Source organism: Melospiza melodia, chromosome 19 (assembly GCF_035770615.1).
Source record: "Melospiza melodia melodia isolate bMelMel2 chromosome 19, bMelMel2.pri, whole genome shotgun sequence".
Lineage (NCBI taxonomy): Eukaryota > Metazoa > Chordata > Aves > Passeriformes > Passerellidae > Melospiza > Melospiza melodia.
In genome coordinates, this window is record NC_086212.1 from 7,160,207 (window position 1) to 7,175,148 (window position 14,942).

Here is a 14,942-nt window from a genome sequence, read left to right on the forward strand (position 1 = left end):
GGCTGAAATCCATGGGGAGAGTGGGGGAGATGGGACGTGGCAACAAAAGGGCTGAGCTGGTGGGATCAGCGTGAAGTGACACGCTGAGGAGCTGAGAGGCCAATGAAAACCTCATTTTTAAGTCTGTTTTCCACACTCACAACCTGCTTTGTTCCCCCCTCCTCCCCCTTTCCCTTTAATCCAAGGCTCCCCCAGCTGGGGCAGGTCTGGGCTCACTGCTGCAAATGAGGCAGTGGTTGGACCTTGCAGCCCCTGGAATGGCACCCACCCAAAGCGCCTGGGGAATACCCAGGTGAAGGTGTCACAGACCAGCCCCTGGTGGCAGCCCAGCAGCACCTGCATCCTGCTCTCTGCCTGAGTGCCCACAGGGATTTGGGGTTTGGGGCTTGGACACATCCCTTTGCTCGTCCTTGTGACAAATAATCAAGCACCACATGATGGATTCACCTTTTATTAAGCTGCCACCCAGAACAAAAGGAGGAGAGAGCAAAGCCTGCCCTGAGACCTTTGCAACGCTGGCAACTCTGCATGCTTTCCCCACCAGGAAAAGGGGCTATTTCTCCACAAAAACCCCCTCAGAGGGTATTTTAAATAGAACTGAGAGTTAAAATGTCTATTATTGGAGGGAAAAAAAATCAATAGAGCTCCTACCACTGTCAGAGCCCTGCTTTCATGCAGATGAGACAGGATGGACAAAGGCCACGCTGGGGTCACCAGCTGGAAAGAGCTGCCCAGGTGTGGCTGTGCAGGTACCACATCCCACACGGGGATGAACGAGGAGATGGGACACCCCCACCTCAGATAACCCCAGCAGCAGCAAGCACAAACTCACGGGCTCACAGGGACTGGGAGGAGGTGAGGAGCCAGCACAGCTGCTGGGCTGCCAGCTGGAGGAAAGGTGGGGAAGGAATGAAGGGGTGATTTTAGCTAAGAAAAAAAAATCTGCTTAGGACCAAGCTGTGAGCAGGTGAGTGTAGTTCAGGAGGCTCTCCTTGGGGCTGCCCTCAGTACAGTCTGGGCTCAGCATGGAGGGGAGCTGGGGCTGGGCTGGGCTGGGCTGGGCTGGAGGAGTTCCGCTTCCCCTGGGAATGGGGCACAATGTCCCTCCAGCCATTTCAGCCAGGAGGATCTAGCCATGGTGGGGAGGTGTAAGAGACAAGGTGTGCTGGTGGGCAAGTGGGTGAGTGCATGGGCCTCCAGCTTCCAAAAGCACTGAGCCAGCCACAAACCTGAGCTCAGACCCAAAGGGCTGCTCACAGGAGGTGAAGTTCCTCCATGAAGCTGTCCCCATGTGCTGAGCTTCAGCCCATTCCCTCCTGCCCACCCACCAGCTGCAATCCTACTCTGTGCCACTGACTTACCTGCACCTGGGGCCAGGGGACAACTTGGTACTCCCCAGCCTCGCAAGGCTTGCTCACGCACACTTTGCTTTTGACACTGTCAGCAAATGCAGCCCAGCCCATAGAGCAAGAGTCATGTGGCAGCAGGCACAGCCAAGGCTCAGCAGGGTGGGAGGGCAGCAATGCAGCCTTTGGGGAGCAGGGAGGTGGGACAGCAAAGCTGCAGCTCACTGGGGTGGGAGGAGGGGGAATTCACATTGGGGTGGGAGGAGGGGGCTCTTGCCAGTCCCAAATGTTTTCCTCCCTACTTGGGAGGAAAAAAACAAAGAAAAACTAACAATGTCACTCAGTGCCTGCAAAAAAGGAATCATTATTTCCCAACAGGATTTAGAGGCTCCTGCTGGGGGGAGGGAGAGGAACAGAAGAAATGAGTAAGAAGAACCTGACATCTCTGTTCTTAATTTATCAGCATGGTAAGACTGGAGCACTGAGTGTGGCTCAGCACACGCTCCTAGATGGATCTCCTCCGCAGCCGGGGGTGCTGCCGGCAGCGGGGGCTGCTGGAGGACAAAGTGCTCCCCGGGGAAGAGCCGGTCTGCCCCCGCGTGCTCAGGGACACCTCGTCGATTTTGTAGGAAATGGAGTTGTAGTACACGGGGTTGGTGTGGCAGCTCAGGGTCTCGGGGTGGGAGGGCGCCGGGCTGCCGCACACCTGGGGCCTGTAGCACAGGCAGGTGCAGAAGGACGGCACCTCGGCCGCAGACACGGCCGACTGCCGCCGCTGCCTCTCGGCCTCCTCCTGCACCAGCGGGATCAGGTTCATCTGGCTCGTCCTGTCCTCTGCGGGGAGAAAAATGGCGTTGCTGCTGCGGCTGTCCTCTTTGGGCTTGAGGTGGATGTTGTTGCGGGCTCTCCTGAGCGAGGCTCGCTCCTCGGCGTCGCGCCGCTCGTCCTCCGAGTTCATGGTGAGGAAGCGCAGCACCACCAGGTTGAGGAAGGCGCCGATGACCGTCAGGCCCACCAGGATGTACATGAAGCTGAAAGCCACGTACGGGGGCTTCTTCTGCAAAGCCTCGTTCTTCTGCAGAGCCACAAAGTCTCCAAAGCCAATAGTGGTCAAGGTGATGAAGCAGTAGTAGTAGGCGTGGAAGAAAGTCCAGCCCTCGAAATAAGAGAAGGCTGCGGCGCCGATGCACAGGGTGCCCATGCAGGACAGAAAGCCCACCAGGACCATGTTCTCCATGGACACATGGGTTGTCCTCATGCCCAAACACTTCTTGATCTTCTTGAGCAGCAGCCTCACGACGGTGTTCATGCGCTCCCCCAGGCTCTGGAACATGACCAGCGTCAGGGGGATGCCCAGGATGGCGTAGAACATGCAGAAGACTTTGCCAGCATCTGTGCCTGGAGCAGCGTGTCCATAACCTGTCAAGGACACAGGGAAGAGGAAAGGTGGCATCAGACCCTCGCTGGGGTTTCCAGCAAGGCTGCCCTGTGAACAAGAGGAGCAGTAGAAAAATGGAACTGGGGGAAGAATGGAACTCAATAACAGATCTGTAGGCAATGCTAATGGGGCCATGGATGCCCATCCTTTGGGATGATGGCACATTCGTGTAGGCAGAACCTCATTTGACCCCTAAAGAGGGAAGGTACCCTCCTGATAGCCCCCAGTGTCACAGAGGCCAAGAGAAGGCCTAGAGCTGGACTGGGGTCTGCAAGCCTCCTGCAGCTCATGAATAATTCAGAGACCAGGATGCTGTGCCAGGTGTGCAGGGTAACCTGAACCCCACAGCGAGGGGGAACAGAAGCTGTGCAAGATGCTGAGACCAACAGGGCCAGATCACCCTGTGGGGAGAAACACACCCAGCCAGGACCATCCACAGCTGCCCTTGCAGGGGCATTGCCACCTCCCCTGTCACCTCCTCCTCCCAAGCCATCCAGTGTCACAAACATTTGAGTCTCAGCTCTATGAGCACTTGCTGTGTGCAACCCTGCACCCCTGTGCTATAGGGACAGTCCCCACAGGAGCAGCTAAGTCTGGAAGGACTTCTGCAGACCCATTCCAGATTTACTCCAGTGTGACTAAAACTCAGACCTAAAGCACCACTGGCCTGTTGGGGAGGAGGGGCTGTGCTGGTTTAGATGCAGGGTAGGGAGCATTTATAGACAGCCACTACAGCCCTGTCAGCCCTTTTCCTGGGGACAAGGAGCTCCAGGACAATGAGGTTCTCCTTGAACGCCTTCTGAGATTTAATTTCTCCACCTTGGCCCAAGTTTCAGAGCTGTGACTCAAGGACACACACAATTACACTGTGAGGCACACTGAGGTATTCACTGCATGTTCCAGGCTCCAGTGATTCCGTGCCCACCTCAATTACAGCAGCTTAGCAGAAATTGGTGGCCCCTGACCTCAGAATGAGTAACAAAATCAGAGCAAGGGAGTCACGTGGCGTGGGGAGTAACAGCATCCAAAGGCATCCAAAGGCATCTGAGCCTTTCTTTTGAGTCGCTTCTACAAGAAACTACCAGGGTCTGAAACTTCCCTTCTGAAAGTGCCTGCAGAACAGTGACAGCTCCTTCCTGCGCTACTGCCAGGCCTGCCACAAACAGCTATTTGTATTTTCACTTTCTGCAGGAATGTGTGTGACTTTTGCATGGGGAGCATGGGGGAAAACACCCTCTTGTTACCCCACAGTCTTAAGTGGTGACTTGGCTTCACCTCAGTCCTTGCTGCCCGTGGATTTCCAGGATACTTGGGGAAGGTGTTGCACCCACTGATGGAAGGATCAGAGGAGGATAACCATGTTATCCTGGGCTCCTGAGCACACCTCCTGCTCCAGGAAACTCCTGCATGGGACAGGGCTGAGGGGCTGAGGACAGCATTGTCCTTCACCATGCTGTGCTCACAAGTGCAGGCAGGCAGCAAGGGACCAGCTTCTAATTGCTCTCTCTGTTCACAAATTCACACAACAAAAACTGATGGATTTAATGCCTGCATGCCACATTTCATGAAATAGAGATCAGGTGGGAGACTGCAGTGGCAAAACCTCCCAGTCAGATCCAAGCTTAATAACTGAGTGCAATCACCAGGTCCCAGGCTACAAGATAATACAATGACAGCAATGAGGATGTAAAGATAATGATCCACAAGAGCAGTAAGTGGAAAAACAATTGTTATACCCTGAGAGACCATTGAAGGAGTGTTTGACTGATGGTTTTGAAATGACAAAGGGAATTAGAAAGAGTAAACACAGATACAACAACATTAAAACTGAGATTTGGAGCACAGCCCAATATAAAGAGATCTAACATGTCAGTGGTTGAGAAATACGGCACCTGGGCTGAAATTCTTTATCACAGGGCGTGTGTGATAAGCACAGCCATTGTTTGTCACAGCCAACAGGAAAATCATGTAAATGAAGCTATAACCTGTCAGGTGATGATGGGGAATTTTGCTGAAGCTGTTCATCTTCCCCTCCTGCTGGGGTCTGACCTGAGCCATGCCCTGAGCCCACCGTGGTTTGCTGACCATGTGTGTTCCCAGCTGCACAAACCCCACACCACACCCCATGGGAGCACAGGCAAGATACCTGTCCCTCTTCCACCTCTTGTCCTCTGGTAACACAGTCCAGCTCATCCCACCAACCCTTGTCCTGAGGGATGATGCTTCCAGCTACCAGAGGTATTTCAACCATCCCAAGCCCTTTGGGAAGGCTGAAGTCCTGTCCTGAAGAACAGGAGGAGGCTGCTGGCTGTGCCAGAGCAGGACTTGGCCTCAGATTCCTGCCTCCAAAACACATCTGCTGAAATTCCAGCACAGGCAGCGACACGAGCACAGGATCCCTGTCTACCCCCACGGGATGCCAAGGGTGCATGAATTAATCAAAGTGGATTCATTAAACAATGCTCAACTCCCTTGTGGCTAATCTCACCTCAATTAAGGCAACCCTCATTCAATTTAGTTTCATCCTCTTGCAAAATTGAAGTGGACAAACCAAGGCACTGGGCTCTAGTATGGATAAGTGAGTCTACAGAGGAGTTTAATGTGATTCAATCACTCCCCTCCAGGCTGACACCCATGTCTCTGCAGGGTTCTGTGCAGGCAGAGCAGCAGGCACTGGCTCGTGGCTCTCTTGGCTCCGTGAAGCAGATCTCACACAGCCAAACACCCAGAGTTCTGAGCCAGCAAAGAAGCCAACAATTCTTGCCCAGCTCTTCACGCAGCTCACTGGCTAGAGCCAGCACAGGGGACAGACACGGCCCCTGCCTCTGCCCTCCCACACCGCTGCCAACTTTGGCAGCTCCCGCTCCAAAGGTTCCTGCAGGAGCTCCCCAGGCTGCTGCCTCCCTGGGACAATGTCGTGTCTTCAGCCCCAGCCACGGCAGCACCCCCAGCACAGGGTGGCCCCAGCCTGCCCATGGGTCCCCTCGCCCGCCACCGGGCACTGGGGTCCCACAGGGTCAGAGATGTCCCAGCCTTGCAAGGGTGACACCTGCCTCTGCCGAGCGGGCACCCCCCAGCCTGCCCTGGAGCTCTCGGGGTACTGAGGTGTGGGGCTGGAGAAGGATGGGGCACGGGGACATGGAGGGACATGGGATGCAGGGGCGTGGGGATGGAGGGACACGGGAGGCAGCGATGGAGGCACACGGGGTGCAGAGGTTCAGCGATGAAGGGATGCAGGGATGCCGGGCGCGCCGGCCGGGCTGCCCGCACTCACCGATGGTGGTGATGACCGTGATGGCGAAGTAGAAGGAGCCGGCGAACTTCCACTGGCGGCCGGCGCGGTGCGGCTCGGCCTGCAGCACCAGCCGCTCCAGCTCCCGGTAATCGTCGGCGGAGAAGCGGTACTTCCTCCGCAGCTCCCCGCGCTTCTGCTCCAGCAGCCGCTTGCGGCCGCTCTCCGCCTCCGACTCCAGCGCATCGAAGACCGCGGCGCCCACCAGCAGGTAGGAGAAGATGCAGAGGATGAGCGCGGCCGTGCGCAGGTTCTGCCGCTTCATGGCGAGGGGCGGCCGCCGCGCTCAGCCCGGGCTCCGCATGGCCCCACTGCCGCTGCCGCCCCCCGCCCGCCCCCTCGCAGCCCCGCACCGCCCCCCGCGCACCGAGCGCGCACCGAGCCCGGGCACCGCGCACCGCCCGCGCAGCCCCGCACCGCGCACCGCCCCCCGCGCACCGAGCGCGCACGGCTCACCCGCACCGCGCACCGAACCCGGGCACCGCGCGGCGCCTCCTGCCTGCCCCGGGCACCGGCTCCGCCTGCCCCGGCTCCTGCCTGCCCCGGGCACCAGCTCCGCCTGCCCCGGCACTGGCTCCTGCCTGCCCCGGGCATCGGCTCCCGTCTGCCCCGGGCATCGGCTCGCATGCACACCTAGGCTGGCTCTGGTGTGCCCCGAGCCCTCCCAGCCTGGCAGCCCCGGGCAGAGCCTGGTTGCAGGTGAGCCCTAGCGAGGCCACGGTTCATTCTCGTGCCAGTGACGGCAGTAACATCCCCGTCCCCGAAGCTGCCCCTGGATGCTCCCAGGCTGGAGGAGTTTCTTGTGCCTACACCCTCTCGGCTTGCCCTCCCGAAAGCAAGGGCTTTGGGGCTGTGTGGCTGTTGCCAAGTACCCTGTGGTGTCATCCCTGTGCTATCATCCCTGTGGTATCACCCCTGCATGGCCAGCCCTGGTTCCTGCTGCTCTGCCCAGCTCTGGGCTGCTTCACACCCATGGTGCTGAGAAACACTGAGGTGTTACCTGTGTAATCCATTTGTGTTACCTGTGCAATCTATCTGTGTTATCTATCTGTGCTGTGTTATCTATCTGTGCTATCTGTGTTATCTATCTGTGCTATCTGTGTTATCTATCTGTGTTAACTGTGTTAGCTGTGTTATGCATGTTATCTATCTGTGTTATCTATGTTATCTGTGTTATCTATCTGTGTTAACTGTGTTATCTGTTATCTGTGTTATTTATCTGTGTTATCTGTGTTATCTGTGTTAGCTATCTGTGTTACCTGAGTTATCTATCTGTGTTATCTGTGTTATTTGTCTGTGTTATCTGTCTGCTTTATCTGTGTCATCCTTTTCCCAGCTGGTTACCAGAGCAGAGTCTGGCCTGCTGTGTCCAGTGCTGTTTTAAGAGGGCAGAAAGGAAGAAAAACAGATTCAGTGTTTCTGCTGCTTTCTTTGGCACATTGGTGAGAGGCTGCAGGCACAGGGGATGTGGGGCCTGTCCACCCCGTGCTGTGTGGGGGGCAGTGAGCTCAGCCTCTCTGCACTGATGTGCTGTGGACAGCTCAGGTCAGCCCCAAGGAGCAGGGAAGTTAGCTGTGGTACGAGGCAGAGCCCACAAATTGAAGACCCTGTTTCTCATTCCTGGTTACCACAGCTTTTATGTAACTCCTATACTTCACTTTTAAAAATAGAAAGATACTTCTGAGTTGTGTTGAGTTGCAGGCGATAGTATCTCTTTCAGGAAAATAAACTCTTCTTCTTTTGGCTGGGAATAAAACCCACAAGTGAAAAAAACAACAAGGCTTACATGCTCTTCATCCATCTTGCTTCTCTCTCTGGAGAGGAGAAGATGCTTTGCTATTTAGTTGTACCAATCAAGGTTTGAACTGGACATAAAAACTTTTAACCATGAAGACAGTGAAACACTGGAACAGACTGGTGGGGGAGATTGTGGCACCCTGTCACTTGAGGAGTTTAAAAATAAGATAAACAGATGTCTGGGTGTCTGCTGAAAATGCTCTGGGTGCAATGGGTGCTCTCCTGAAGGAGGGGGTGACTCCGTGCTCTCCTAGAGCCCCGTCCATCCCTGTCCTCAGCATTGCCATGGCCAGCAAAGGGACACAGTGGCCTTTCCTACCGTAATTGTGAACTCTTTTTCACCCTGGCCACTTGCCACTTCCCTCCTCCTTGCTGAGCCTCTGTGCCAGCACCATTAGTGAAAGTTGTTATTGGAGAAAAAATAGACTCCAGCATCCATCAGGAGCAGCAAAGCTGTCGGGTGCTGCTCAACATCTCAGAGCTTGCAGGCTCCTAAATCATGGGGCAGAGCCTGTGCTGGAGGAATGTGTCTGCTTTGTGTTCTCAGCCCTCCTAACAGGGCCTGGGATGCTGTCAAGCCTCCAGCCCCAGGCATGTGTGGGCCTCCTGCTCATGAAGATGCACTTCACCTGGTGCTGGTAATTTTTTCCACTGGTCAGCAATGACTTCCCACCTTGGAGACAGGAGCCAGAGCTGCTGACTGAGCTTCTGTTGCAGAGGAAGGAGATCTTATGATGACTGCATCTCTGGGTGCCTGTCACACATATTTTAGGACGGGTTCTGGGGCCTGCAGTGCCTTGCAGATGAAATTCTGGGGTCCCTGGGTGGTATTTGATGCTGTAGCCTGTTATTGAAAGGCAGCTGCTCTGTGCAGATGTTGGGCCAACATGCCATTGTAGGTTACAGCCAGGAAAACCCTGGGAGATGCTCTCCACCAGTGGGTGACCATAGGCACAAGGTGCTTGCCCAGTCTTTTTAGGAGCAGCATCAATCTCAGCTGATCATCGACTAAATCCTGCACAGTTTGTTTCCAAACCTGTGTTTGTGATGAGAGCCAGCAGTGCTCGGGCAGAGATGGTACAGCATGGCTTTCCCAAGGTGCTGCCTACACAGGGAGGGGTCTGTGGGTGGCATTTGCCCCTCTGTGGGGCTGGGGATACCGGGGACAGGAGGAGCATCTCTGCTGACGCAGTATGAGCAGCTCTCAGTGCTCCCTTCTGCTAGCCTTGTCCTCTCTGTGGTTTGTGGTGGGCTGACCTTGACTAGATTCAAGGTCTTCTCCTGATCCCAGAAGAAATCTTTACCTTGCAGTGTCTTGGAACTTCCCTCAGCATGGTCTTTCCCTGCTGCTCTGGGAATTACAGAGATTGGGATGTCACTGATTTCTCCTTTTGGAGCTTGCTTTGACCTTTTGAAGGTCAGAGGTGTAGAATAAATGCTGCTCAACGGGAAAAAGAGTAGCAGGATCCATCTGCTAATGAGAACCCCCCAGTAACAAGCCAGGGCTGTGTTTGGAGTGGGACTGGAGGCTTCAAAATTCAGGCTGGATTCAGCCTGCTCTGCCTCTCACTGCTCACACACTGCTTTTTCCTGCCTGCAGTGATCACAGGGATGGGTGACACCAAAATGTGTCAGATGGCTGTTGAGGAGCCATCCTGTCCTGTTCTCCTGAGACACAGGAAAGTTTCACACTTTCCTGCTGGGAAACCATAAGTTCATCCTTTGTGTTTCCCTGGACTTCACTCTGCTTGAGGAAGGTCAAGCTGGAGCCGTGGGCTCAGGGCAGGCAAGATAATGTACTTTATCATTGATTTTCAGTGAGAAGTTGCATTATGAGATTAAGTGTCTCATTTTTATTGCATGGGGAGGCAAAGAAAAAGCAGGAGCTCTGAAAATAAAGCCTAAGTCCAAGTGCTGTGTTTGTGTGGGGAGGTGCTTGTGACAGGGAGGGAATGTGCCTTTTTCCCAATCCTTTGGAGGTGAACTTTGAGAAGCTGCTTCCTCTGAGGCTGGTAAACAAAGTCAAACCTCATCTGTGTTTAAACCAGTGCCTAATTAATGTGTCTAATTGGCCCACATCTACTAATTCCAGGCTGGCAGGGAGTTTATTAAAAAGCTTTTCTAGTTCTAATGGATTGAAATAAGCAAAGCTGCTTAGCAGTCTCGGATGAAAAGCACTAAACAAGGAACCAGTTGTGTGGGTCTGCTTGAGTCAATCCCAACCCCCACCAGGAGTCAGCCCCTTCCCTGGTTTCACCTGCAAGGTGCTCCAGCTCTCTGAGGGCTTGGGGAGCATCCTGATGTACTCAGCTTCTTTTGGTTATTTTTAAACACCAAATTGATGTTTTTGTTTGCTTTAGTAAAAGCATCAGCTATTCTAGCTTTAATGCCACTTACACTTCGATTGTAGATAGCCCGGCAAAGCCACAGGGTATTTCTAAAGCAATAGATTAGTTAATTTCCAAAAAGTATTAGGTGTCAGGGTATGGATAACAACCAGCTGCAGGTGCCCAGGTGATGTCCTGAAGCCACAGCAGACTCCAGGCTCTGCTGGGCTGCCCCCAGCCAGGCAGCACCATGAGCTGGGCACAGGGAGAGATCCCTCCTGTCTGCATGCAGGGCCATGGCAATGCCTTCCTCTGCAGACACAGCACCCCTGACTGCTCCAGGCTGGATGGAGTGTTTGCTTCTGTCCCATTGCTCCACAAATCATCCTGTAAAACATCCTCCTGCATGCTAGAGCTGCCTTGGAGCTGTCCTTTGGCCACGCTCAGAGTTACTGCAGGCTCTGGAAGCTCACAGCTTTCCCAGGGCTCTGAGAATTCCTGCTGCCTCCTTCCTGGGCTCTTTGGAGCTTGGATGGCTGCAGGCACTTTGCTCTGCATTGTGATGTGGAAGCTCAGCAAGGGAACCAATGAAGCATTGGATGTAAACTGGTTGTAAATGCAGATTGCCTCCACATGCTCTCCCATGGAGGCGACTTCCAGGTTTCCAACCCCAGAGCACCTGGACACAGTTCCACCTGTGACTGTCTTCAACCACTTTACCCAGTACCAGCCAGGCTAAAGCTCATCATGCCACCTCCTAATAGCCCAGAACTCATTAGAAAGCCTTTCCCAACTACCTTTCCTACCCAAAATGGGTTCTATGAGGGGACACACAGCCCCATCCTCCCACCCTGCTCCCCCCAGCAGTCTGATCTGCCAGTGCTTGTACACAAAGCAGACCTGGGCTGGAAATGCTGACAGCACTCTTGAGAGTTGATGGTCACAAACTCTATTTTCAGCCTAATAAGCTTTTTATATGCTTGGAAAGCTGTCAGTTGAACATCAGCCAGGCACAAAGTACCTGCCATAAAGTGCCTGGACCACAACCAAACGGGAAAGGTGCTGCTCTGCTTTAGCAACTTCTTGATCTTGGACGCTTTAGTTCAGTTCATTTATTTTGTTTGAGGATCTTGGCTTTAATTATAAAATAATAAGATAAAATCATAATGCCTCTGCATAAAAATCTGTGGAAATATTTGCTGAGAGCCTGTTAAATCAAAGCTGTTGGCCAGTCAGGATTGGGTTTTGGGGCTGGGAGAGTCTGTGGTGCTGCTGCTGGTGCCAGAGTGGATCAGTCACTGCCAGGAGACCCTGGATCCCTGGGATGAAGGAGAGAGGCTTTGGGAGTGTGTCTGGAGAAGGGTCCTGCTTCTGGGTGAGGTGAGTCTGGAACTGAGCTGCCGTGGCCCCCAGCACAGCCTCAGTGTAGGAACATGGCCCCAGGGAGAGCAGGGCTGGAGCCCGGGCATGCCTCTGCTCCCAGCAGCATCACGGTGCTATAAATGACTGCCCTGCATCACAGCCTGTGGCACTGCCAGCAAGGTCAGGCCTGGGGGGGGACAAAGGCTCTGGGAAGGAATTACCAATATGTGAGGCTCTTCTGGAGGGTTCCCCGCTGACAGCTTCGCCCCTGTCCTAGGAGGCATGGTGGCATGGCTCTGCAGGGATTGGAAAGGTCCTGGACAGCTGCAGGGATCCTGTGGGAGACCCCAGGGGGAGGGATGGGTGTAGGAGCTCGGGGGGTAGCACGGTGGGGACAGACAGAGATAAGAGATCTCTGCAGCCAGGTCTGCAACCTGGGGTTTATTGCAAAGGGCCTGGGGGCAGGGCCCTGCTGGGAGCTGCCAGACACAGCTCAGAGCAGGCTGAGAGAGGAGAGGGGGAGAGAGGATGAGAGGGTGAGACAGTAAGAGGGTAAGAGCGTAACGGATTGTTTTCCCGTTGTTCAGTAACTCAGGTATCTCAAAGCTTGCTTTCATTTCAATCTCGCTTATAGTTTCTATATTCTCAAAATCTTTTGCCAGACAATCATATTGATAAGGCTTTCCTGTTTCATCTTCCCCAAGAGATGGGCTCTGCCATGCTGGGTGCCCTCAGTGCAGGGGTCTCTGCCCGCATGCTGGCTGCGCTCCGCGGGCCCTCCCCACCCCATAGCACTGTCCTTCCCCACCGGGGCTGGTGGGGCAGGAGGCAGCCCCTGTGCCTGCCTGGATGTGCCTCAGGCAGGGTCAGAGGTGGTGATTTGCGGAGGGAAACAAAACTTTACAACTTTTGTGAAAGTTGTAAAGCCGGTATGTTTATTACAGTACTGGACACATGTGGGAATTGTTCCCTTAAAATGACATGCGTACCTCTGGGAACTCTAGATCCCTTTTTATCTCCCTCTCAAATACATATGCATTCAATTTCACAATAGGTTCATACATATTTATTTCACTGATTTCGCGTGGCACTTGCTTCTAATTCTTCTTTATCAGGTTGCTCTGCTTTGTCTGCCCGCCCTTATCTCTTGTCTTTTGGCTGAAGCAGCCTCTCCAAGCCCAGGTCCTTGGTGAGAACAGGCACTCAGACTAAACAGCAAGCTAGAGACTTAACTCAAAGATGTACATTTCACCTAAATCAAAATGGATTTCTACTCTGGAAAATTTCCATTCTGCCTCAGTGTATGGGTAACCGGGGTGCTGAGCCCTGCTCCGGGCCGGCCGGGGCCGTGCGGGGCCATGTGGGGCCGTGTGGAGCCGTGTGGGGCCATGTGGAGCCGTGTGGAGCCGTGTGGAGCCATGTGGGGCCATGTGGGGCCGTGTGGAGCCGTGTGGGGCCGTGTGGGGCCGTGTGGGGCCGTGTGGAGCCATGTGGAGCCGTGTGGGGCCATGCGGGGCTATGTGGAGCCGTGTGGGGCCATGTGGAGCCGTGTGGGGCCGTGCGGGGCCATGTGGGGCCGTGTGGGGCCGTGTGGAGCCGTGTGGGGCCATGTGGAGCCATGTGGAGCCGTGTGGGGCCGTGTGGGGCCATGTGGGGCCATGTGGAGCCGTGTGGGGCCGTGTGGGGCCATGTGGGGCCATGTGGGGCCGTGTGGAGCCGTGTGGAGCCGTGTGGGGCCGTGTGGGGCCATGTGGAGCCGTGTGGGGCCATTTGGAGCCGTGAGGGGCCGTGTGGAGCCGTGTGGGGCCGTGTGGGGCCGGGGCCGTGAGGGGCCATGTGGGGCCAGGGTGCTGCCGCAGTCCCGTCTGTGGCCCCCCGGGCTCTGCTTCCCGGGCAGACAGTTTACAGCAAATGGCTCCTTTCGATGCTAAAAATAACCCGCTGCCCCACGACTTCAACCGGAGAAAAGTGCATTTATTAGTAAAACTCAAGATGTCCTTTCCTGTTTTTCTCTGAAGAACCGGTGCTGAGAGGCTGATTGAGCTTCCCAGCCAGGCACCGGCTTATTTCAATGCAGGGTTTGATTCCTCCCAGATTCATTTTTCTTCCCCTGCTAGCGATGCTCTGTGGCTGGTCCCACACTCCAGTGGCCAGAACAGCTCTGGGTTTGGGGCCACAAGCGATTTCCCAGCCAAGGGAGCTGTAAATGCCCTGTGAAAGTGTTCCTGCTGCCCATGCCTGACAGCACAGCAGGTTCCCAGTGGGGAATGAACAGAACAAAATGAAATATCTTGTTTTCTCTTGCAGTGTAAGCACCGTTTTAGGGATGTATTTCTTCCTCCACCTTAACACTGCAGATTTTACTAAGTCTTGTTTATATACAAAGAGTTTCCAGCTGTTTCTCTCCAGGCTTTTCTCTGGAAGGACTAATTGGGGAGATGAGACAGATCCTCTCTGCATTGCAAATGCAAAAACATCCCTGTGTTTGCTTGGCTCAGCTGCTTATCCCCTGCTCCAGCCTTGGCCCTTCCTTTTCCAGGCATGCTCAGGGGTTGTGTGGTGTCCCTGGGACACAGCAAACCATGGCACAGGAGTCACAACTGTTCCAGGCACTGGGACACCAGATTTGCCATGAATGTGTCAGAGGGAATTAAATTAACAATAGGCTTTTTGGAGGCAGACAAACCATCTGAGGTAAATGGAGAAATAAACCAGAAGCTTTCTGTGATCTGAAACATTTAACTGACTTTTCGGTGCTTTGTGTGTCTCTTGAGGCAGGAGCTGAGGCAATGACAGGAGGTGATGCTCTGGGTATCCCTTGGGCATCTCCACACAGGCTCAGGGATGGCCATTTGGGGGTTTCTGGCTTGAGAACCACGTGTGAGCAGCCCCCTTTATGGAGGCAAGGAGAACCTTCCCCAGGCTGGGATTGGCAGGAGAGGCTGCAAGTCCAGCACTCATCCCTGTGCTATGCCTTTGGGAGAGGATGTGTCCTGTACTCCCAGCTGAATCTGCTGCTTTGTCCATGAGCCACTCTCTGCTTCTACAAGCCCCACTGGAAAGGAAAATAAAGTTTCAGCTCATGAAGCCTCTCTCCTTCACTGTGGCCCTTGTGTTGCTGGTGTCTGCCCTGGGGCACCCTGCCAGAGCTTTTCCCACATCCCAGCTCAGTGCAGTGGGATAGTGGCTCCAGGGATGGATCTGTTGTTTCAGCTTTGCACACAGAAAGATTCTTTCCTCCAACAGCCCTGTGGAAGCTGCAGCATCTCATGCTGGGGTCTTGGATTGCCCCAGGCTCATGGGGGAGCTGCATCCCAAAGGAACTGAACCCCATCTCCTCTGGGCTCTCAGCATGGCACTGTGTGGCCAGCACTACACCC

At 54.4% G+C, this 14,942-nt stretch overlaps 1 protein-coding gene across 1 annotated transcript; it reads right to left on the reverse strand.

The window, feature by feature from the left end:
- Positions 1-435: 435 nt before the first annotated feature.
- On the reverse strand, positions 436-6,406 carry KCNK15 (potassium two pore domain channel subfamily K member 15). The gene is made up of 2 exons (XM_063172233.1): positions 6,059-6,406; positions 436-2,765 (listed from the first exon to the last, which is right to left on the reverse strand). Exons 1-2 carry the CDS (start codon positions 6,339-6,341, stop codon positions 1,852-1,854), a joined length of 1,197 nt encoding a protein of 398 aa, XP_063028303.1. The 5' UTR covers positions 6,342-6,406; the 3' UTR covers positions 436-1,851.
- Positions 6,407-14,942: the final 8,536 nt, after the last annotated feature.

Excerpts from the sequence above, each read along its gene's own strand:
- KCNK15 (XM_063172233.1), bottom strand. The coding sequence starts at position 6,341 with ATGAAGCGGCAGAACCTGCGCACGGCCGCGCTCATCCTCTGCATCTTC. Across the intron at positions 2,766-6,058 it reads CACGGTCATCACCACCATCG|GTTATGGACACGCTGCTCCA; the intron begins GTGAGTGCGGGC and ends TGTCCTTGACAG.